At 39.5% G+C, this 25748-nt stretch overlaps 1 protein-coding gene across 2 annotated transcripts; it reads right to left on the reverse strand.

Annotated features, from left to right (window-relative positions):
* Window positions 1-1991: 1991 nt before the first annotated feature.
* LOC117813436 (neuroligin-3-like) lies at window positions 1992-24150 on the reverse strand. Of its 2 annotated transcripts, XM_034684638.1 has the most exons (7): window positions 23663-24129; window positions 18774-19443; window positions 16822-16881; window positions 15725-15874; window positions 13350-13535; window positions 8696-9485; window positions 1992-4042 (listed from the first exon to the last, which is right to left on the reverse strand). In XM_034684638.1, the coding sequence occupies exons 2-7, from the start codon at window positions 19252-19254 to the stop codon at window positions 3244-3246; spliced, it is 2466 nt and encodes an 821-aa protein (XP_034540529.1). In that variant the 5' UTR covers window positions 19255-19443; window positions 23663-24129; the 3' UTR covers window positions 1992-3243. The 2 variants fall into 2 exon arrangements, with proteins under 2 accessions (XP_034540529.1, XP_034540530.1); XM_034684639.1 differs by lacking the exon at window positions 16822-16881 and having other exon boundaries at window positions 23663-24150.
* Between the last annotated feature and the right edge of the window lie 1598 nt (window positions 24151-25748).

Here is a 25748-nt window from a genome sequence, read left to right on the forward strand (position 1 = left end):
TCTTCAACAGTTGGAGTTAAAGTGGATAAAAAACATGATCATACTGGGTTAGTCAAGTCTTTCTCTAATAGCTTTAAATCCAAGGTATAGTTGCATACCAGCAGTGCTGTGACTATGAGTGACATTACCCTATGAAATAAAAGCCTTAATGGTAAAGCTTAATATCACACTATGAGTTGTTTACAGTTATCATAAAGTCACTACATTTACTCAGTACAGTTGGCTTTGCAACTTTCTTAATCAAGCTAACGTTAGCTTACTTATCAGTAGTACCTGGTGACCCTCATGACTTAGGCTATTGGTAATACTGAACTAAATTAGGTTTTATAGTAAAACCGTTCAACTCTTTCTTTTTAAAGAATTCATCTTTCTTCTCAAAAGCTGGCGCAAGTATCACCAACAACCTAACTTGACAGTTACAGTTAAAAGCTTGATCTGAGACTGTGGTGGCTTTGTCAGCCGTCCATTTTTTGTAATGCCAGTACTGACTAGGACTCCTGAGACCCAGAAGAAAGAAAGTTTTGATATTATTTTTTTTTCTAGATAATATAAATACTGGGGTTGAAAGAAACATATTACACAAAAAAAATACAATAATGTTGTTAATTTATTTTTTTATCATCTGTCCCTTGTAGAGGACATCAGGTCTTGATAAGTCAAAGAATGTAACTATATTATTTCATGGATTTGTATATTTCTGTTAAGATTTCTGGTCATTTCATGAACATTAAAACACTTCTATAGTGGGAACACATCAGAACATTAACATATAATTTTAGAATGCATACTCAACCCATGTGTCAGTGTTTGTGTGCATGTATGGTCATGTATGTGTGTTCATGTGTGAGTGTGTGTGTGCATGCATGTTTGGTGTGTGTGCATGTGTGAGTGTGTGTGTGCATGTGTGTACAAGTAAAATCCACCCAGCCTCACTCAGCCCTCTGCTTCATGGAGTACGAAAATTGGTGAAACAATGCAATGCAGCCACTTTGAAAAGAAAGTTCATGTGCTCTGTTGGCCACACCCCCACAAGTGAAACATCATTAGAAGGCCCAGGATGTCCTCTTCAAAGGACAGCGGGGTTTTTACAGACTGCATATATGGTGCTTAACTTAGATGGCTAAAATGCATGTGCTCCACAGAGGACAAAAATGAATTGCTGGGTCTCAGGAGGCTGCTAGTCTGAAGCAGACATAAAAAGCGTGCCAGAACCATCTGAAAATGTCACATTCTATCCGCACACAAACAGATCGATGGCATTTTAAAATTTCTGTATCTAGCTCCAAAAGTGAATCAGAGTTTTTCACAGTTTGACAACAGATTAGATTTCGGTGGTCAGAAGTCACTTAGACATTGTAATTCCGCAAAAGCGTCTCATTAAAGTTATTTCATCATCCCTCCATTGTAATAATAGAAATAACTCTTTGGCCTAATATTGGTGTCCAAGTGTTCCAGGTCACATTGCATTACAGTGTTGTAGAAGTGCAAGAGGCACAGTGTGTAATTACAGAGTTCAGTCAAAATATTGCAAGAAAAATGTCACTTTTTTGTGTTTGGTCAGCCTGTGTAATTTTGAAGGGGGATATTAGAAGTGCTTTTTGCATAATCTTTTCAGAATTCTGAAAATCATTATGTGGTGCCAAAAGATGAAGTATTTGTTTTTCTGTCAAACAGATACTTTGATATAACTTAAGATGTTCCACTTCCTCATTTGGTGCAGCTGGCTGGCTGTTCTGCTGATACCCCCTTTAAAATAACTCATAGGCTCACTTTATTGGTTTATTTTGTTCTCAAAACCCCCTTTTTCTTCCTTATTGTAGCACAATGATTTGTTAATTTAAACCTATCAAAACTTGACTAAGACACTATAGCTATTGCATAACAATTCACACAATTAGGAATATCTACTGAAACTCTATAGACTCAAAAAGAAATCATAGTAACTGTGTTCATGGAGTTAGATCAAATCCCAACTTGTGACAAGACTCCTCTTTAGTTCCAAAAATCTTTAATAGTTGTCTCATGAAGGTTAAACAACATTATGATAGGTTCAAAGAAAACAAATCTCAAAGCTTGGCGTCCATTATGTCCATTTAGTAAAGACTGACCCTGGTTATATCTTGGGTCCAAACCACTTATAGAAGGAGCAATACTCTTTAGGTTTCATGAAACTCCTTTTTAGAATTTGAATAATTGAGTTGGTATACATACAATTATAATGTAATTAACAGCTGTCCTTCTGTAGACCTTACAGTATCATAAACAAAGGACAAATGAAATGCAGGTCTAACTTTATTCTGTACAAAGAAGCCAAGCCAAAAGAACCATGAGTTGGTCAGAGTAGGAAACACATTTAAAGCAATTCTCTTTTTATAGTAAAGCAGAAGTTATATTTCTACAATGTGTTGAGCAAAATTATAGACACATGAAGCAAAAATATAGCAAGGATACGCAAATAGACTACAATAGATTACACAACACTACATATGCCAAACTGAATTGTTAAATTCAAACAATGCCTAATTTACAGTTTTCTTACGCACCTTTCAGTACATACACTCACACATCCAGTCACCCACACATACACCCACCCACCCACTCACATACACATGAGTGCCATATTTTGCACTACCAGAGATTTCCACCACATGTGATCAGTACTAGAGGAAAGTTTAGTCCATTGCTGTTATGATTCCACAGTAATTCCTTATGTGAGTGAGTTACAAGGCATTTTAAAGTAATTACGGTAAAAATACATTTTCATAATAAGCAATGTACCATGAGAAATATGTATAAAATAGCTTGATAATAATAATAATAATAATCATAATACTGCTTTTCAGCTTTTCCCAGATCTCATCTCCGTCCAACATTAGTTGTAATGTCCCTTTGTTCCACGAGATCAAAATAGATATCACAGAGTAAGAAAAAGCTTCCCATACAAATCCAACTGTATAAACATTATACTAAGTTCTTGCTAGGTAAAGTTCCAAAAAAGCCAAAGTGGAAAATGAAATGCACTTTTTCTTTTAGTCTGCCTTTGAAAATGATTATTATAAAATGACTCTGCAGTTACACTTCCTATTATGAGAGAGCAAAGGCAGGATGTTGGCGTTACACCTTTGGAAGAGACAGAACAAACATATTCAACCCTATTTTACCTACACAGCCTAAATACAGCTTTACATTTCCGTGTTTTACGTATGACAGTTTCTTCTCCAGCTCCTTTTATCTTTTGCCAAGCTATACCCGTGTGGTAGAGTGGGTGCTGGGCAGGCCTGCGGAGCTGTAACCAGCGGGGAAGGTGCTGTACGGACTCATGTTGGACAGGCCCATCAGGGAATTGGGGATCATGGTGATGTTGTTTGGGGTCATCAGAGGGATGTCGTCAGGGGAGCGGCGCTGGCTGAGCGTAGAGTAGTCCAAGCTGGGTGAGACGTGTAGAGGATTGTGAAGGGCCTCGCACTGGTTCCGTTGGGATGACAAGGTCTCATCTATGGTGTTGGTGTGGCTCACGTTGTTGCCCTTGCTGTCGCGCTGGGGACTGGGTTGCTGGGATGTGTCCTGCCGACTGCGTTTGTCCTTGCGGTAGTAGAGAGCGGCAAAGGCCAGGACGTTTAGAAAGAGCAATGACGCCCCTACGGCGATGGTGACACTGAGCTCTGTGGAGTAATCTCTCGGGTTCGGCATGATCAGTGGACCCATCTCTCTCCCACCCTCGCCCTCGTTGTGGCCCGAGGATACGGGGGGTCGACCAGTGCTGCCGGCCCTCTTCCCGTTGGACTGGGTGGGATCCAGCGGGGTGACTTTGGTGGTGGTGGAGGAGTAATGAAACATATCATGGAGATTGTAAAGATGGGGCACCAGGTGTTTCCAGAAGGCCACCTTTGTGGCACGGTAGTGATCACGAATACGAGGTTTGAGGCCGATGTGCAGGTACAGCTGGTCATATGGATCATACTTTGACCAAGCCACCTCCTCGAAGCGGTTTGCCTTGGTATGGATGAACTTGGTATCCTGTGGAACTGGCTTGTTTGGATCCCTATGGAAAAATTAAAGAGGGTAAACATGAGTGATAAAAATCAAAAGTAAGGGACAAATCCTGAATGGGAGTATCAGAAATCCAAAATTAGAATTTAATCTTTGTTCAATGAAAATCCTCTGTATATACATCTTGAAATACTGGGGAAGTCTATTTTAAAAACCGGCTCAGTGTGATGTTGAGACTATTTCTCATTGACTGTGTGGGTATGGGTGTCCTTGGTGATTGACATCTCTCTGATTGGATCCACACACAACAACGGTACCTCTGAAAATCAATATTGTACAGTCCTGAATGTTTGGGGAGTCTGGTTAGAAATCAGATAAGGAAGTGTTGCAATCTGGAAATCATTCACTTCAAGTGGTCACTGAAAGACAAGTTACAAAATGCTTTGCTTTCTATATCATAGATTGCACATTAAAACGGTTGACACGTGTTCACTGACTGTGAAGGCAAAAGATTTAGAGCTCTCCATGCTGTCTGTCTGCAGTATTGGTCATAAACACTGCCTCTCTCTTGTTAACAGTTGTAACAATGGTCAAACTATAAACTACATTTTTCTCGAACATGGTTTCTGGCATTATATTTCTTATAATGCTGATTTACGTTCAAGGTAATTTTTCCTAGTATTTTAGTTTTAATCAGTTATTAGATTTTAAAAAGACTACTGATTGACAGCTCTGTTGACAAGTGTGGGCTCCCGCAGAGTTCTGTGCCAGGACTGTACAAATAATGGACGTAGTATCCGCGACATCACCCATCTGTTCCTGAGTTCTGTTTTGAAGCCAATCGACGGCGGCAGCCATAGTGGAAATGCGGAACTCAACCAGGTATAGTGTGACGTAAAGGGGTGGAGTTTGAGCCTCCTAGCCAACAGCTATGTGTTCCCGACTGGGAGTCAAGTCAGTCATGTCCTTATTTGGGCAAAAACTTGTAATCTTAATTTCTTCTGAACTGTCGGGTTAGAAAAAAATTCACCCCCCGTACAGTGTGTGCCGATAGAGAAATGAGCTACGTAGAGCCAAGACGTTTTTTGAACCAGGTTGTAAACATGTTTATTAATGATGCAAAGATCGTCTTTTTTTGAATTGGTGTCTATGTGATTTCCGGTGTTTCTGCAGCCAGCCTCAAGCGGATTCTCGATGAATTGCAGTTTATAACACTTGCGCATGGGCTACATATTTTGAGACCGGAGGTTGCCGCTTGCACAAGAGTCATTAAACTTTCCATAGCCATTAGTATCTGCTTCAAACCAACACAATAATCTGTTCTGCTGTTGACTCCAACACAGGAAGGAACTTTCCTGTTCCATCTCTAAGTTGAATGCATGTTTTGGTAAGCAGAAGTTATTTTTGTGGTTATCGAGGCCATCTTTTGTCTTCACATCTCACAATAAACGAAATTAAAACAGGTTGTCCATTCTGTATACAGTCAGTGATCCATGTCATTGTTAGCAGTTAGCAAACACATGTAATGTAGGCTGACACTACCTCCTTTTTTTTTAAAAGCTATGATTATAATGTTAAATGCTAACTCTGTAATGTTAGCTCACATTGTTAGCTAACATACCTACCTCACCAGACACACTAAACCCAACACCAAGTATAATCAACAACTGAACAACACCTAAATATCAATAATCATCCAAGACTTATTAGACTTATTATAAAAGTCAAGAGAAAACTTCTTATAAAAGTAATGCATAATAGATGCTGGTAGTCATGCTAGGTATGAACTAAACTGATACCAATTTTTACTGGATTACTGGTTTCCAGCGGCTCACTGGGGTTCAGAACAAGATGTAATTAAAAAACTAACTTCATGTAGATCAGGGGTATCCAAACTTTTTTCAAAAAAGGGCCACATTTGATGTGGTCAGAATACCCCAGTGGCTCCTACCGAGACTTAGGAATCACAAGAGTTATATATGAAATCTCTATTTAAAAACTATTATTTGCAATAATTTGTCAATAAATCAGTGACTAGGTTGGTCCTCAGTTCTCCACAAGCCACTTAAACATTAGCAAACTTTTTCTTCTTCTGGAGATAAGTGTTTTTCATTAGGGTCGGCCAATGTGGGAAAAATATTGTCTCATTATTTTTCTGTCAGGATCACAAACACACATGTTGTTTTTAAGACTTTTCTGACCAGCAGACATTTTATAACAAAATAATTATTTTCCTGCGTTCTGATCATTTTTTATGCACAAATTTTGCCTTTTCTGCACAATTTCATAATTTTGATCTTGTCTTGTGTCCTCTTTTGTGTCTTCTGAACATTTAGTTTTCATCAAGAAAATTTTCACATCATGATAAAAGCATTAATATGAAAAAGTATCAACTTTAAGAGTTCTTGTGTTTCTTCTTTTTTGCCGTCTTGCAGAATTCCTAGAGCTTTGGCTTTATACCAGTAGTCCATATGAAGCTTTTTGAGACATTTCTGGATTGACTTTAGTTTTGTTTGTGTGCTTGAAAGAAACTGCAAATGTACAGAAGATTCAGAGTGTGATTCATTTCTGTGCTATAAATAACACATTTTAAGATGGAAGCTTGGGGCCATAAAGAAATGGACCATGGGCCACGATTGGCCCCCCGGGCCGTACTTTGGACATGCCTGATGTAGATGTTTCAAACAGGTTTCTTTGTTCTATACACAGTGTAACATACCTCTCTGATAATATCAAGAGTAATTTTAATTTTATTTGCCAACACCATGATTTATACTGCTAAGGAAAAAAGCCTGGTTCATAAAGTGCAACTTTTAACCTCATAGCCAACCCCTAAGTTGGGTGAAACAATGTTGCTATTCTCAATACAAATGGGAACAGATGGCCTGTTTGTTAAAAAGTAAAACAGAGGGAAAAGACTGAAAGGGCAAAAAAGGAGGTCAACACAATGTAATATCACCGTCTGTCCTCAAGGGCTCAGCATTCCCTCATGTCGTCACACTAAAACAGCAGCCCACAGTGACCTGTGCTGTGCTTCCTGCTGCTGCTGCTGAGGTTCCTCCTCCTCTCACACTCACTGTGCATTTAAAATGCAGCAAGGGCATCAGTGGAGTCCGCTACTACAGTGTGACTCACCTTGATGTCTTTTATCTTTAAAAACACACAGGAAATCTTAACCTCTGTATGACAAATGATATAACAAGCTGTCAGAAGGAGAGCTGCAAGGCTTCACTCTGGTGCACTTTTAACAGCATGATACTCCTGTGCTGAGTCAGTGTGAGCATAATATAAGTCAACACCGGATCATAGTCTGTCTTGGGTAATACACTCTCAGGGTTGAAAACTTAAGAAAGCTGAAAATGTGTCTTATTTTTACAAAAATACTTCCAAATGTCACTTTTTCAAATGATAATTCAAAATATGTACATAGTGTGTACATAAAGGAACCAGTAAATATATGAAGATGTGTTTTTTCTCTCTCAAAATAAAACAGCCATTTAAAATATGTCTCATAAATGAAGAGTAGCTTGTATACTGGTATACAGCCTACCACACAGACACTCATAGTACCAGTGTTGTGTATTACAAGCAAGCTTGAAAACACAGTATAGGCGTTTTTGACCGAAGGAACTTTACCCCGAAACTAGGGACTTAACACTGGAACAATGTGCGTCCGACCAACGGACCCAGGGCAAAAAAGTAGTTCAGGGGTAGATAATCTCCCCCCTAAAAAGCCCCTGCTAGGGGGGTAGTACTTTTCATACGTCCATTTCATACTTTTCATTTTAGGGGGCAGGGCCTGCAATGTTGAACGGGTCTGATTGGTAGATTAACCGCAGTGCTTTTATTCCGGCCGCCATCCACAATAACATCACACACAAGTGACTCACTTGATTTCTACCTTAGGTCTGAATTAATTATTTTTGCCACTACCACTTAAAATAACAACAGTCTGAGGTTTATGAAGTACACTGTACAGGCCACCTCACAATTCCTATTCAACACAACCAATTCATCCCACAAGGCACTAAAACATTTATGCGAGTCAAGCTGTAAATTTTAAAGATCCATCACCTTTAGGAAGTCGGCCCAGAGTGATGAAACTTTGTTATGTGTGTAAAAAAAGAGGTTACACTGAAGGCTAAACTGGCTCTTTAAAGAAGAGACAACATGGCATTTAAAGAGACACAGCTTTCCTCGGATTGCGTGTGCTTTTTATGTTCTACACTTTCATCATTTCATGTGGCTTTGCAGTCCAGCAGACAACAAAATGAAATTGTTTTCAACATACATGTCAGTCCAACTGTTGACTGTTTGTTTATTTGTCTCTTCCCATCTCACTCTTTCTGTTTCTCTCTCTCTCTCTGTCCAACTTTTTTGGCACATGCAGTTGGGGTAAATGGCAACTCACCAATGAGTCTGGATAGCTCAAGGTTTCTGCCCATTTAAAGGAAGTTTTATTGCCTCTGTTGCCAAATGTTTGCATATTGTGGATTGATGTATGCTATACTAACGATTAATAGTGCTATATAATCAGTATCTTTTGTTTACTGACTGGCAAATGATCAAACCATTTAGAGCGTAAGCTGACCTAAACAAGAAAGGAGAGAACAACAAGGTAATGCATAATATCCTCCTGCAAACATGCTAACTAAGCAATATGTATATATAAGCTTTGGATGGTCCTGAATTTGCTGCTACTCACCCACTCTTGGCGAAGTTGGTCCAGTAGGTCATAACCACAGCGCTGAGCATGATGTCATTCCTGGAGAAGTTACAGGGGAACAGGTCAGTTGGACCCACCATTGGGATTCCAAACACATAAGGGACCTCATCTCCATGCGCCGAGTCTGACCACACCGGCTTCATCAGGCTCTGGCAGTGGTGGTAGAAGGCGTAGAAGTATGTGGGGGACCCGTAACGGGCGTGGAGATCGGCTGTCACCACTGAGGGCTCCACCCACTGGTGGTCGGTGAAGAGAGCCACCAGGGTCTTCCTACGGGTCTCTGGGTTGTCTTTGTCCGCCCAGTCTGTGTACATGAATTTAATTGTCTCTCTCAGCGTGTCCTTCCCTTCTGGGTAGCCGTACAAACTGTCCACAAAGTCTGACACAGCAAAGTCAAAGTCGCTGCCGGATACACCGTCCTCCAGGTCCATCACGTTCTCCACAAAGCGCAGTCCCTCTCCTTGGTTGACGCCCAACATTATGTCATAGTTAAGGAACTCTCCCTGCTCCATCAGGATCTCTGGGTCATCCGGGATGACGTCTCCATCGATGACAGGACCAAAAGCCACGCGGTATCGGGCAGCCTGGATGTCTTGCTCCACCAGCTCTTTTGCGCTCTTCTTCTGTAGGCAGGAGACCATGTCCACAGTGTCCAGCACATTGCAGCCGACCCTCTCGGCCAGCAAACGCGTGTACTTGACCGGTTGGTAGTTGACGGCCCAGCTGGACAGGGCCGACCCACTTTGTATGATGGCTCTGTGGAACAGACCTTAGCACACAAGATTCAGAACACAGAAGACAACAGAGCCCAGAGAACAGATGTTAGTATTCAGCCTGACAGATATATCTACTTTCCAATATTGTTGTGTCCTCTGAAGATGTAATGGTATGGATGTATTTTTTTCCAACATATGCCTGTATGAAAACTTTTTTAAAGATTACATACTGCAGAAAACAATGCTTTAGGTGGTTTAAAAACTATGACACATCACAGTTTATCTTCTTTATAGTTATCAATGCTTTCAGCACTGTCTACAGTACATGGAGTAGAGCACTGAGGCTTTGCAAATGTCGAGGATGATTCGAGAAATGTACCAAAGCGACTGAGAAAAACTGTAAAAGGAGTATCTCTATGCCACCTTAGAAGTTCACTATATCAGCCATATTGGTAATTATGCATTCTAAAGGTGGCATTGGTATTGGTTTCAAAAATACAGTCAGGTTAGTGTTATTAGCGTTATTATTCAGGACGAAACTTTACAGCAGCAGCCATATTCAAATGAATCACATTAAGTCTGAGGTTCTTTAGTAAGAACAATATATTGTTTGAATTCTGCAAGAGTGAATATAAAAGACAGTAGGTAGATGATAGTAGAAATGCATTAGTTTTAAGATGTTGGCCCATTCTAATTCTATTTTAATATTAAAAACGAAAAGTATTTTTTCTCATTTGATGTTCCATGTGGTGAAATGAGCAGATTGACCTGAATATAAGTCAAATTAATGCTCCATTCACAGAATTGTTTCAGTGTGGAGGGGTATACTGGTTGTTCACAGGCATAGTAATTGTAGGATTGTTAATGCTGTGTGTCTAACAAGCTGCTTAGCTTACACATAGACTGCTGATGCCAAGTGTGCAGTAGAGGGTCTGCGCAGGGAGCTGAATATGCAGTAACCCTGATCCTTTAATGTTGATACAGTAAACATCACTCTGTTGAATTGTTTATATGCAGTGAGTCACCTCTGTCTCGGGGGATTTTGTATCTACCACCTAAACTGACAAGTGATATGTATCAACTCAAAAACACTCTGCTGAGGTTACAGCATAGCAGTCATTGGAAAAAGAGTGCAGGAGCTGTGTCACTTTCAACCTCCTTTGCTGTCATTTATTTCATTTTTTTGGGGGCGAGTGGGGGTGGGAGAGGGTGCAGCAGCTAGCTAGTCTACTTCAAAGACAGCCGGAGGTCTTTGTGAATTTGCTGCAGCCGAGCTCGGGCATCAAATGGAAACCTCACAAAGAGTTGCCGCAGCCTCCCCAGCATTGATGGAAAAACACAATTTCTGCCCTCCTTGTGATTCTGTCCAGCTTCAATGGGACCACCAGGGCAATAATACAGTAAAGATAAGAGGTTTGATCCCATGTGGGTCACCCATATTGAAATACGCACCTTGGATTCTAGCGAGGAGCTTTGGAAAAGTGTTAACCAAAATACATTATATTGGCTTAACAGAGAAATAGGTAATATTATTCCTTTTTTTCTTTTCATTGGATATCAGAAAGCAGTTTCCATTATACTGGGAATAATTTAATTGAATTTCTATTGATTTTGTCATTTTATAATGCTATTTCAGTTGATTGCATTTATCAGCACTGAAAGCTGTAGAGTTGGACCATTTTCTACTAGTGCACCGTCATAGGATTTCTGGGGGAATAATTGTAATTATTTACATCAGAAGGAGTTTAATTTTTTTTCTAATACTTGCTCATCCTTATACAAACTTTGTCCAGCAGAGTCTTCACTGAAGTGATTACAATTACAGTCCGTGGTGGAAAAGAACATTTTCTAAAGTACTGTTCTTGCCATATGTCAGGTATTTGCTGGGCTGTTTTATATTTATTAGATTGATTGTATATGTATTACTGGTATCTGTAAATTAAAATGAATGGAATTATTATCATTTACAAATATCATTTCAGATATCCACAGTGTCATTCTCTATAAGACAAATGGCATCACTTTTACCATTCATGTTTATGTGGCTTAACATTTCAGATTTCAACAATGTCATTCTTCCTATTCAGGATGAACATGTTGGATACTTGCTATAGAATTCTTCCTAGTTGTTACATACCATCCCTGCATTGTCTGTCACACTTCATCATCTCTCTGACTACTGATGACATTACAATGCATATTACATTGTATTATATAATTATCTTTGCCATATTATATTATGTTATATTACATTATTATTGTTTACTACAACTCACAGTCATATTATATACCCATATTTATTTTATCTATTGCTTAATCTGTCATTACCAACCATAATCACACCATGTCAACCTGTCACTACTGAATCATTTTTAATACTGCCTGTAATTACTGCTATTTAATCTAAATTCCATTTGTAACATTGTACATATCTAAATTGTATTCTATCTTTATTTATCTATCTTTATTTTAAATTTTTTAATTTTACTTATTGAGACTTCTTCTTGATTGTACTTATGTCTGGGTTGCTGTAACAACTGAATTTCCCCCCCGGAGGATCAATAAAGTAATATCTTATCTTATCTTATCTTACTCATTCCAATCCCTGTGATGGACTGGGGATCTGTTGAGGGTGTACCTTGTCTTTTGCCAAATGGAAGCTAGGATAGGCATCAGCCAGATAACGGATGCATGGATGGATGAATATTACTCATTGTAATTTTAATCATAGATACCAAAATTGGAATATCTTTTAGTTATCTATAATGTAATTTTAAATATTCAAAATACATCGTGACTTTAGTAAAAGTCATTAAAGCTCCTGTGAGGAGTTTTTAGCTGGTTGCGCAACAACTGAACTTGACAGTGACTCCTCTTTACGAACTTTAAACAAGACCATCAGCAATAATACTGATTATTACCATATCGTCATTTTTAATGCCTGTAACCTCTGCGAGGGGGAGGTGTCAGGCCAAATGATTGACAGCATGCTAAAGAAACAGACCTTTTTTTTCCTTTTTCAACAGCAAATTTTCATAGTGAGTGACATGTTTGACTGTCAAAAGACAGTAGGGGGTATCACTTTGTCCACAGGAGATGCCAAAATCAACACAAACAGAAAGTTCCCCACAGGAGCTTTAAGGATACAAACCCTTGACATATTAAATGCAGTTAATAGATATCTAGAGGTACATTTATTATTATAAAAAATAAGTTGCAGGGTTCCAAAAATGTATTGTTGAAAAGATAACACTCAGTTTTCATCCGCAACGATATTTTGATTCCATTATTTAAGTTCTTAACTGAAATTGTACAACTTCTGAAAGTATTTATCGCTGTGTTGTTGTATTGTTACTTTGATTTGAGCATAATATCTGCATAGATATCCCAAAAACAGTTGTATTTTTTGGGGGAAAACATATAAAAAGAGAAATAAACAAATATGAACCTAGGAGACAGAAATATGAATCAGTTGGAGGGATAAAAACTGAAGGACACAGGTGAGTGTGATGACATGGTGCACACTTTATAATGCCAGTAGGCTTCTTTAAGAGCTTCACTGTTAAGAGGCAAAGCGTTTAGGCTGATTAGACTGAGTAGAGGGGAACAAAAGCAATCACTTACTTAACAAATACCCCTTTATCCTACACTTATATCATAACACTTCATCTCTGTGTGTTTAGTGCTGCACTTGACACTGAAAAGCAAATATCAAAATGATTACAAATGATTGTTTTAAAAGTGACATCTTTAAGGGAAGAAATTAATATGATTGAGAAAAAATGAGATCTTACTGTACATCTTGAGTTTTTATGAATTCTGACACTTCTGTTAAATGACTGTATTAAAAGTACTTCAACTTTCACAAGAACAAATCTTTATTGTTATGATGAATGTGGTGATTGGCAGATTCTTACCCTCAGAGTGGTGGGACAAAGTTAGCAGACTGACACAGGAGGCACCGATTCCCGATCCAAAGACTGTGATGCGACCTGGGTCTCCTCCAAAGTAACCGATGTTCTTACTGATCCAACGGAGCGCCTGGATCTGATCCAGGAGTCCATAGTTTCCCTTTGCTGCCTGATCCCCGGTACTGAGGAAGCCTGAAGTATATAAAGAGACAACAGTGCTGAAGAGGAGATCCGCAGTATCTGTCACAGCTTTGATCTAAAGTTGTAGCCCAGCAGGGCATCGGAATGAACTGACACCGTTTCCCCTCAGGTGCAAATACGCCTCTGCTCTCCTCACAGTGTCTCCACGACTTTAGTCAACTCCTTGTAACAGTCTCCATGCAGCCGTGCCCCTCAGGAAGTGATACAGGCTCTGCTCTTCAAATCATGCTCTTTTTCCATGTGACTTTATACAATTTAGAATGCAAGAAATAAATACATCTTTTTCTTGTCACTTTTCTTTTTTTGAATTTCATGAAACCACTCAGAGGTCACTGGTTCTCTTACAATTGATCCTATTACTTATTCCCCTGTCTCGTCTCATCTATACAACACACTCTTTTGAATGTTAAACACGATGGAATGAAAAACTCTTGACCTTGTGAGTGCTTGTGAATGTTGCATCCCTCCATACAGCATTTAAATCATTTTTCTTTTAAGAACAGCAGAGGCTGATTATCTTGTACAGATTAGATAAATTCATCCAGAGGAAGATAAAGAGTGGTTTCAGAAGGACTTGGAAAACTGCTTGTTTGCAACAAGGACAGGGCATTGTGTTTGCATTGCTTCTCCTCTGAGGCCAACATTTCTATTCAAATCAAGTTTTGCCATATCAGGATATTCAGTTGCTTATATTTTCGTATATGTTTCCCATGTCTCTATTGGAAGTAGACTGATATTCCATTCGGTGGATAGTTTTGATTAACGTGTGGTTTTATCAGTATTGACACTTATTCCTCCACATGCAATAATATCAACTTTTTGTGTGAAAAATGCTTGGGGTGATGGAAAAATATCCCACTGGGCCTCACCACTTTACTGCCATGTAGGATTTTTTGAAGAGCTCCTGTCAGTCATGGGGGCTTGATTATCCAAACTTTTTTTAAGGTTAGTTTTTAGGGCATTTTCGCCTTTATTAGATAGGACAGCTGAAGAGAGAAAGGTTATGTGGGGAGTAGAGAGTGGGTGAAGACATGCAGCAAATAGTCATGGTCAGGAATTGAACCAGTGACTGCTGGGACTGTAGCCTCTGTACATGTGGCACATACATCAACTGCAATGCCAACTGTGCCCAAGAGTCGTCCTAGCTTTAATCCACAAAAAAGCTCTATCTATCTATCTATCTATCTATCTATCTATCTATCTATCTATCTATCTATCTATCTATCTATCTATCTATCTATCTATCTATCTATCTATCTATCCCCCATTTGGCTTCCCTGGTTAATTTTGTCACTTAACTTCATGCTTCCCATACTTCCATGGATCTTTCCCATTGTTACTTGGGATGCACCGATCCAATCCTGTATCGGATAGATCGAACTCAAAAAGCTAGATCGGATATCGGTGACAAGGGGCCAATATATAGTGCCGATCCATATGGCAGATCTATTCATCTCAGTTCTAAGCTTTTCTGTGTTTACAACAGCCATGTGCGTCTCCTACGTCATCAGCGCCGGCCGGTCTGTGCATTTTTGCCCGGTGGAGCTTGATGGAGGATAACTATAGAGGCTCTGCAGTTTAGGTGCATGCTTCTTTTGCTAACAACTCCGACGGAAACTTGCAACATGTGCAGCGGTAATGTTTCGACAGATGGCAGTCGGCTGAAAAATATAATGGGAGCCCAAAGGAGGAAGTTTACGTCAGCTGTAGCCTACTGCAAAGAAGCAAGAAACCTTCGTTTCATGGATTCAGAGTGTGAAAAAACGGACAGGTTATTGGATTTAATTGTTCCGGATCCTTGAAATTAAGGGATTCCAGCCTCTGGTTTAGCACTTGGAACCCAGGTACAGTTCACCATCAAGTCAGAAAAGCCTGAAGTTGCCAAAACATAATTCTATCCTCACATTAAGGAATAGAGATTGTCAAACCAATACCAGGATCGGATCCTATCGGCAGATACCAAAGCCCAGGTATCGGTATCGGGACCTAAAAAGTAGGATTGGTGCATCCCTAATTTTTATGATTTTTCATCATAGTATCAGTGTTAGTATCAGCTGGGCTCTGGTCTCAGTTTATGAAATCAACATCAGTGGAACTCAATAATGAGTTGAATCTAAAGCGTTTAAATACTCGGTTCAGAATGTCATAAAAAAGTAACCACACAGAGAAGTTGTCATCACCTAGTATTCCGATTCGGTAGTTGAGCGTGACCACAACAACATTCCCATAACTGGCCAGCACGCTGCCATCCATCATGTTCCCAGTGCCCTCCATGTACGAGCCTCCGTGGATGTAGACCATTACAGGTCGAGCTTCAGAATCCCGTATATCTGTAACACACACACACATACACACACACGCACACACAGATGCTGAGCAAACAACTGCAGAGGCAACAGTAATGAAACAGAGAGTTAATGGAGCACTGTTAATAAAACTTGATGTAAACAGCATGAGTCAGAGAGAGAGATCAGTATGAGGTATGGGGGAACGGCTGCTTAAAAAAGGTGCTCAGAAGCAGTGGTAGGCCTGCGGTTTGGAAGCTGTAATGACATTCATAAAATGCATGGTAAATACACTCTGACACGGTGTGTATGAATAACAGGATCAGGAGTAATTAACAGTTTTACAGTGCATGCTCAACCTAGAATTCTTTTGCTCTGAGATACTCGAGTTTAGAGATTAAAGGAGCGAGAAAAATGACTGTGTGACTTGTGTTAGGTCTCAGTTCAGTAGAAAACTCAGTGATGAGGGAATTTTGCAGTTAATATAATATACATGCACAAAGTTAGAAACTAGTTTACATGTGTAGACCCAATCTTAAAGTAAAACCTTACATTACACTCAGCTCCAGTTATCTTCAAATAGCAGCTGAAATAGAGGTTGCACTTTCAATACAATTGAAAATCTATTCTTCATGTTGAAGCCCAATTTGCTATATTGATCAACGATTGTCTTTAAAAGGGACCGTGAGACAGATAAGTAGATAATGCATCCCTGGATCAATGTGCACAGAAGCAAATATGTAGCACTTACTGAGAGGTTTGCAACTGTGCTCAATTCAAGACATGAGATGCAGGAGCGGCAAACTTATGTAATCATAAATCAGATAAAAACATTATTTGTACTTCTCCTGAAATAAAAGAACCCCCGCAGTTCCTTGGTAAAGTAAAAAACTGAAAGATCTTCATCCACAAAAAAAGAAGAAAAAGAAAGTAAGAAAAACTCAAGCCAAAAGATTCCATGCATCAAAACTGTGAGCTCTTAAAAAAAATACCTTCAGATATATGAACCTCAGCATGTGAGAAAGCCGCCCCCTTTTTCTTGTGTTGGCTCCCTGGGATTCACATGAGGAAAAAAAAAGAAGAAGGGAATTCAAAATAGCATGGTTCAATGTGCCTCTCTAATATGTACGGTCCAACCAAAGTGACAGAATCAGGGAACAAGATCCATAAATTAGAGGCAAAAGGAAGATTAGCCCATTTACATAGAGAATGTTGCACTTTTTCTTTATAATTGCTTTCTGACAAAATGCAGATGACATTACAGTATGTTCAATCTGAGGAGATGCATGACACTATTACATTATGAGGTACAGACGCAAATTAATAAGCATCAGAATCTGTTTTTTATCAAGTGTACAAAGTCTTGCTCCTCGTTAGAAGCTTGTAGAGAAATGGGACATTGTGTCTGCGCAAACACACACTGTTACCTTTGAATGCTTTATTATCTGCATCATTATATTGACCCAGCTGCCTCTGTTTTGACAGCAGGAATACATCTTTCTTGGTTCATTTTATCTCTCTGTGCAATTATATTTTAACACAAACTCTCCTGTTGATTCTTCCACTGCAGCATAGTTATCCTGAGGATATATGAGGTACAGTGTATGGCTTATTGATGAATTATTAATGAACTATGACTTGATTGGGGCATCAGGGAACACAAATGAATATTAAATAACTTCAGAAATACACTCTCTAATTAATACTGTTGATATGCACAAACTGAAAACAGCAAATGTTTCACATCAGTAAAAAACACACAATCAACAGAAAGAGTGCATCAGAAACAAACAATGTTGAAGTCTAAAGAATTAAAAATGTATAAAACCAATGGGTTATGTCGCTCCCCATGAATACAAATGTAAAATTTAATTAACCTGCTTGTGTGTAGGGTGAGGAGGCAGCACTCAGACAATGAGCTTATAAAACGTGGGCTGCTGCACCATTTTGGACAGCTCCCTCTCCAGCAGGCTGTTTATGTGTTGTTGCTACGCGACCATAGAAAAGTCAGTCAAAGAGTGCCGTGTTACATACAAAAGCTGAACACGGTTCAACTTTGAATGCTGAATGTTTTTTATTATGTTGAGTGCTGGTGAGGGTGGAAATACTCTGAATCCACAGGAAACCATGTTAAATTGGCGCTTTGAAGGACCCTGAATCCAAGTTTGTCAACATGAGATTCAGAGAAGACATCGCTGTGCTGTGGTACAACCTTGCTCCGCTAATCTACAGATTCACAGCTCGCAAAGCAAATGCTCCCTTGCTGGTTCATTTTGCAGTTCTGTTATACCAAAATAGGAGGGATTCAGCAGGCGATAGACGGGAGTTGACTCCTGTATCTCACTAATTGGCCCCCAACAGACTCAGTGTCTGAACTAAGCAGAGATTCAGTAAAATATAAGGAATTTGTAATTTTTTCCCAACATGGCAGCTGGGAGTGCAAGCTTCTCCTTTGTAATCTTTCATGATTACTTTGAAGCTCAGTGATGACGGCCAAATATGCTTGGCTCATCATTTTAAAAGCTGAAACTTAGTTTAGGTGGACCACTCCTCGAACAACACCTTACCTCAGCAATATTTCACAGGATGGGTATTGTGGAGAAAAAAATCCCTTCCCCCCACATGTATGTTTAGTTATGCCTCCATGTGTATCATATGCATTCAGTGGCATCATCTAAGCAGCATTGTATCGTCTCATATCATGTTGTACTGCCAGATTCTTGCACATACACAGTAATAGGGAACACAATCATTATTTCTAATTAAATAATATTATAACAGGTGGAACAAGGATGCCAGAGCTGGGATGGTAAATCAGCCTCTGCGGGCAGCAATGACATGAACAATGATCAGTGGCAAACATGCTTTATGAGGACAACACAAGGGCCAGGATAACAGTGACCAATGGACATGGAGAGTTATGCTGTCCATTTGACCAACTCACCCTCCTCCGTCGGCGCGTAGATGTTCAGATACAAACAGTCCTCGCTCTGATCCTGAATGTATGTCGCCACTGTGTCCAAGTTATAGGTGAACCATATTGGCATCATGATCTCTGGCACGGTGTTGTGGATGTTCTGAGGGCACACAGGCATAAAGTGGGTAGCATTCCTGATACCTGACCAGGATGAGGGCTGCTCGGGGGGCATAAAGCGCTTTTCCCCCACAGGTGGAGCAGCATAGGGGACCCCCAGATACTGATCAACAGGCCTGAGCACCTCGCTTGGCACAGGAACCCTGAGGCCTCGCAGTTTCCCGAACTGGGTGGTCACGGTCGGGTAGAATTTCTGGCTTGTTGCCTTTGTCAGTGACCAGCAAGAACATAGTATCCACCAGAGGAGAGCACAGTGGGTGATGGTAACAGTCCCTTGCTGATGGAGCAGGTGTGCAGGCAACAGATGGTCTCTAAATGTAGCCAGCCACATGGTCTGGGCCAGACAGTGCCCTTCACAGCACAAAAGCACACTGTAGTGTCCGTTTAGTCCGTCTGCACCAACACCGTCAAACAGGCATCACTCACAGGGCCTTTGGCTCCAACGGTTATCAAATCCAAATACACCTCAGCCAGGTATGGACGGCCGGAACTTACACTTTTCATCGCAGTGCACATAAATCTGAAAGAAGATGAAGATAAAGATGACATCAAAACTTATTTTTAAAAAAACAGTTAAACAAACATGTGTAATTGACTAACTTTTGATGGCAGTAAATTTCCTTATGTGGACAAAAAAAAGGGTATCAATGATATCATATTGTATTGCTTTGTATCACTTTGTTTTGTATCATACTGTGTCATACCCTACTGCAGGGCTATTCAATTAAATATTTGGTCAGGCCGGATTTTCAGACTAAGGACATGAGCTGGGCTGGACATTTTTAGCAGACAGTGAGTTTGTCCTTGTTCATATTTGGTCCCATCTGAGACAGTCACAACTTCAGTGCATAGAATAAAAAAAAATAAACAGTGGGCACAGTTTTTTCTTGCCGGACCCAATTCACAATCACTCAGCAGTTGCCTTCGGGCCACTCAAGGGTTGCTTTCGGGCCACATGTGGCCCGTGGGCCGCTAATTGAATAGGGCTGCCATACTGTATCTTATTAACAAGCCTCCTAACTGTCCATTTTAAAAACTCGTCTTAAAACCCATTTTTATTCCTTGGCTTTCAACACTGCATAAGACTATGCTCCTGTTTTAGTGTTTTATGGTTTGTTTATATTTATTGTTTCTATTGTTTTTATTGTTTTATTATCCTGTGTTTTAATTGTTTTATGCATGCGTTGTTTGTCTATTTATGTACAGCATTCTGTTCTGGCTGTGGTCGTTTTAAAGTGCTTTATAAATAAAGTTGAGTTGAATTGAATTGAGATTGTGTCATATCGTATCGTACTTTGTTTGTATCATATAATATCAAATCATATTGTGCTTTATTACATTTGATCTTATATTAGTGTGTCACATATCATGTGGTTCTGTAACAAACTGACTTGTAATGAATCTTATTGCATCATATTGATTCATATTATCATACTGAATGTTATTGCATCAAATCTTATTGTACAGCACTGTTTCATATTGCACTGTATCTCATTCAGTATGATCCTCTCTCTGTATCTTTGGGCACTTTAAATATATTTGAAGTAGTATACCTCATCCTCTAATGCAAAAAAAAAAAGAAAAAAAAACTCTGGGACAAATTGCTCTCCTAAAAGAGCAAATCTAGGCTTTGAAATGTATAAATCACTGAATACTGATCTCCATATATCTGTGGAGGAGGCGATGGGCGAAATTGGAAAAATCCATCTGCCATGATGTTAGAGTGATGCTGCAAAAGCATCTCAAGATAAAAGGTGTTAAGCACCTCTTTTCTTATATAAAAGCAACAAAGCAGAGTGAGCACAGACTGACACATCTTTAATATGCACTGACGAGAGATTAGAGGGACCACACTGAGAAAGAAATATGTGATGTGATTGTGATGTGTCAGTGTTTATTATATTTCAAAAACACCAAATATCTCACATTGCGAATAGAGAATGTTTGTTTCTTTATTGTGTCTTTCATCTCAGCAGCACTGCCAGCTACAGAGATGAAGATGCAAAATGGAAGTGCCTTTGAACAAACATGTCTGATGGGACCACACAAGCACAAACCACCTCCTTATAAAGCCGAGTAATTGCAGGTTAATTGAAAGACTTGAGGACGGCTTCTAGGCAGCAGGAGAATTCAATATCAGACGAAAAGGATTCCTCTTCTTTTCAAGAAAAGTAATTGTTGTAGTCTCAACTACTGAAAGTCATTTCTTACTTCTTTTCCACAAGAATGAACATTTGTCTATTGAAAAGGTGTGAAAGCTGAGATTTATTAATGAAACTTTTTGTAATAGTAATTCAATTCCTGTTGATTTGACCCCTAAATAAAATATTCCTTGATATTGAACGTTTAAATCGTAGCAGGGATCCGCTTTGGCATCGTGCAAAGATTCAAACTGGGCATGCATGATCACTTTTCAAGCAAAATGCTGTTTTAAGAGCTTCTGTGAGATGACATGTGAGCAGGCATGCTCCAGTAAACAGCAGAATACCCATTCACCCCTAATGTGCACACTGTTTGTAAAATAAGGTATCAAATTTGAGCTCACCCATGGAGAACTACAAAGAGCTAACTGTGTTGTGCTGCTTCCAATTAACTACTTTATAATCTAAAATGCATTCCCCCTCCGTCCTCATAGGCTGGGGAAGCGGTTAGCATAATAAGCTCGACAGCAGGATCTTCACTGGCTCATCAATGAACAAAGCAAAAACAAGCTTGTTAACCTAATCAAACTTATTGACGAGTACCGCCCCCAGCATTGTGAGAGACTGCAGCTAAATAGCTTTCTATCAGTCTGATGAAGCTACACTTGCTATTAAGTCAGGGGACAATTTCTTCCCTTCTCATATGAGAAGCTAATTAGCTATAGATGTGATGCATTGGCTTTTCTCATTCCCTGCAGCGGATTGTTTACACTAGCAGGAAAATGAACACAAAAACGAAAGGCAGTCCTCTTTCACAGGTGTGCATTAGCACATTATATGAACATAATCACAGTTTTGCCTTTTTTAGAGAAAAGAACAAATCGGAGTAATATCACTCAAGTTCATTTGAGACATATTGTACATCTCTGCCTTAGGCCAGCTTTGTCTGCATTAATTAACACTTATGAAAGCTCCCCACAGCCAGGAGAGGACAGGACTTGTTCCATCCCATATCAGTTATGTGACAATGATGAACGGCTCCCTAGACATTAAAATGGAAAAGATAAAGAACCGTTTTTTTTTTTCCCTTTTTACGGAGCAGATCAGGGCACATCTTCTGGTTTGGAGATGACACTGATAATAAATCATCCAGAGGTAGAAATCGTCTCTATTCATACAAAACCTGCTGTGAAATCATTAGCAATTATCAAATTAGCCGTTACAGGCTGTATAGTGAGCATTACCAATCATACTTGGTTAGCTGTCTCAAGCTTATAAAGCAGCCCTGCAAGAAAAAAACATTAGACACTGCCGGGACTGCTGTAGATCAAAGGGATGATATGAATTCTTAAAACGAGCAGCATTTCCTTTTAAATTACACATGGATTGATCAAATTAGATTCAATAGATTTGCGTTCTTTTGCTATTTGACATCGAATCAAACCCTTAATTTGAACCATTGTAGCAGAGGGTAGGTCATAGGGCTGTGTATTGCATGTAGTACTCTCTTTTTGTTTTACAGATTTGACTGCAGATTGTCACTGCTATACAACGAGCTACACAGCGTCCTTTTTTCTTTTCTTTTTTTTAAACTTGTGCTCTGCAAGGGGACAGATGTGGATAAAACCTTTATAGCTTACACCAAATGGGCCATGTAATAAATATGAGCCATCACTCAGTCAAGTTTGATTCACAAGTTTTAGGGGAATTTAACCTGAGACATGCCAAGCAATGGGAAAGGAAATAAACAAATACTACTTTGCACAGATTACACCAGTTACTGATTTAAAAAAAAAAACACAAAATTGTCACAACCATCACATATTACCAGAATGGACCACCAGGTGTTTGTGCATCAATGAGATGCACACAAATGTATTTCCTGGGAACCTAATACTTTAATTCCCATTTGACTGACTTGATCCTAATTGCAGCCCTATTAGAATGATTACTATAATCATGTTCCTCTCCCACCATTACAATCGGTACACCTCCATCATTGACAGACGCACAACTCAACACCAATTCAGCACTAATAAAAATCTCTGGGACAACATCATATCGATTATTTTCTAGTAGCCCTGGGCCCCTTAACATGAAAGCATTTGGAGAAGGAGACTGGCATGTCAGACAACAGAGCTAGGCTCCTGATGCCCTTGTAATTCGACTGTTGTGCACATCAAAACCGTTTTACCGGATTCCCCAAATCCCCTCTAATTCAGCCACGCAATAAACAGGAGTAAGGCTCGATGCAGGGAGAATACCTTATAGAGAACATGCAGGTAGCACTCAACATAATGATAGTTGCTCTATAAATGAATGCATGCAGACCTACGGTGAAAAGCAAGCCACAGCCCTGATAGCATCGACAAACTGCTTTAGTGTGTGTGCTCTGAGGTGCTTGTTTAATCTAGGTCTAGGACGGTGTAATGTTTGAAAAAAAATGGGGAAAATAGCAATCTAACATATGATGCAGCATGGCTTATCGTTCAGGAACCGCTATGGATGAAATGATTGTGCAGGATGACAGTGATCCATCATAACAAAAATCGTCCAACAGAAGAAAAAAACACACACATAGTCATTAGGTTAACTCACCTGCTTTTACTGAAGCTGATAATACGCGCTCCATCTCCAGATTTCCTCCATACCATGCCCGTCACTCTCGCTGCCTGTGAGACAATGTGGCTGTGTGTGAAATATCCCCCCCCTCCTGTTCCAGTATCAAACACACAGATCTGTACTCTTATCTCTCCTGCTTTGCACACACAGTCTGTGTGCTTTGCGCATTCACGACGCCAAGGTCAGGAGCGCCAACGGTTTTAATGGAGCGCCCACCATCGAGATCTCTGCACGGCGCCCACTGCCAGCGCGTTACTAGGCAACCACCGGGATACGCCAGTGCATTAAATTCACCCTCCAACACAACCGACCAAATCCAAATTTAGAAACCATTAAAACCATTAAGTAACCACCTTAACCTCGGACAGCACTTATGCGCTCGCAACGCTTTGTGCTCGGCCACAATACCAATCCTTCGACCAGATAATAAAAATGCGGCTCTTAAAGAAACGGACAGGCTCTGCAAGGGGAGAAGATGTGCTGTTGGAATACATTACATCTAATTGGCATGGGTCTTTCAACAACTCTGGTACAATGGGATTAGATAATAGAGCCACAGCAGATTTTCAAACCTCTCTCTAGTACGTTTTTCCAATTGCCTTTAGTTTCCAACTCATCTTCTATTCACACATTCCTACAAATACGAATTTGCTATTATAACCAGTGGTGGACAAAGCACACAGCTTCATTACTTAAGTCAAAGTATAGATGTCAAATATTACTCCAGTACAAGTGAAAGTTGCTCTGTCAGATTATTACTTGAGTTAAAGTACTGGAGTACTTGCTTTTAAAAATACTTAAGTATTCAAAGTACTTTTTAAAAAATCTCAAAACGTTGTATTTTCACAATACATAAATGCAGTCAAGAATTCACAGCTGGTTACATTATGTTTATCGAGAAACCATTAGGCTACTTGAAATCTCTAAAAACTATACCATGGAATAAAAACAGCAACTAAGTTACTCCAAGCACAGACAACTTAGTTTGAAATGTTCATCTGGAATGAAACAAATGTTACGTAGCTCAACACACTTTCTCAGGTTGGACAGTGAATGTTTGTATTTTTGGGCAGAGTGGGAAACAGGGAGAACATTTCTAACGCAACGTATCATTCTTCATTTTAAAAACCTCTAACGGGCTGAAGATATGTACATGGGTGCTCATGTGGAGAATTATAGCCATCATTACCACCTCTAAATGAACTGCCTGATCTGAGTGAAATCTGCTCTGTGTTTGCTCCACGTTCAACCATGGGATCAGATTTCAGAAAAGAAAATTCATGAGCTGACTTCAAAGCAAAAGTAGTGAGTAACTAGAGCATTGATAGAAATGTAGAGGAGTAAAAGTAATACGTTTCCCCCAAAAATAATACTTAAGTAAAGTACAGATACTCCGAAAATATACTTAAGTACAGTACTCAAGTAAATTTACTCTGCTACTGTCCAGCACTGCCTATAGGCTTAGACTTATCAGGGGTGTTTGCAGGCTTATTGACTGGGTCTGGCCCAACCTGCACGCTTACTATGCAGGGGTTGCATGAAGTTTTGTGCACACATTCACACCAATATGTCTAAATAGCATCCATTTACCCTTTCTATCTCTATTAACGATACGTTCTTTCACTTCTGACATAACACAACATAGGCTATAGATTCTGAAGGTTTCTTTTATCGAAGGAAATGCAAACTTCAGGGTGGCAACATATAAATCGTACATTTGTAATTCTCTGAGCACTTAAAAAGATGATGTACTCAAAGTTACGATATAAAGAAACAAAAGCAGAAACTTTGTTACATTTAAATGTCACAAAAGATACCAGCCTGTTGCACCAAACGTTTGGTTTTGAACATACTGTAAGTCTTACCTCTGTGAGGAGAAATAGCTATAGACTGTACAAATAATTGATGTTATCTCAGAGACGCCACCCATTGGTTTTTGGATCAATGTTTTGAAGCCTATCAATGGCGGTCACCATACTGGAAATGCTGACTCAACCTTACTTTTGATTGATCTAGAAAGAGGCAAAGGTTGAGTTGAAGCAGACCTATAGCCTCCTTGTTA

This window comes from Notolabrus celidotus, chromosome 5 (assembly GCF_009762535.1).
Source record: "Notolabrus celidotus isolate fNotCel1 chromosome 5, fNotCel1.pri, whole genome shotgun sequence".
NCBI lineage: Eukaryota > Metazoa > Chordata > Actinopteri > Labriformes > Labridae > Notolabrus > Notolabrus celidotus.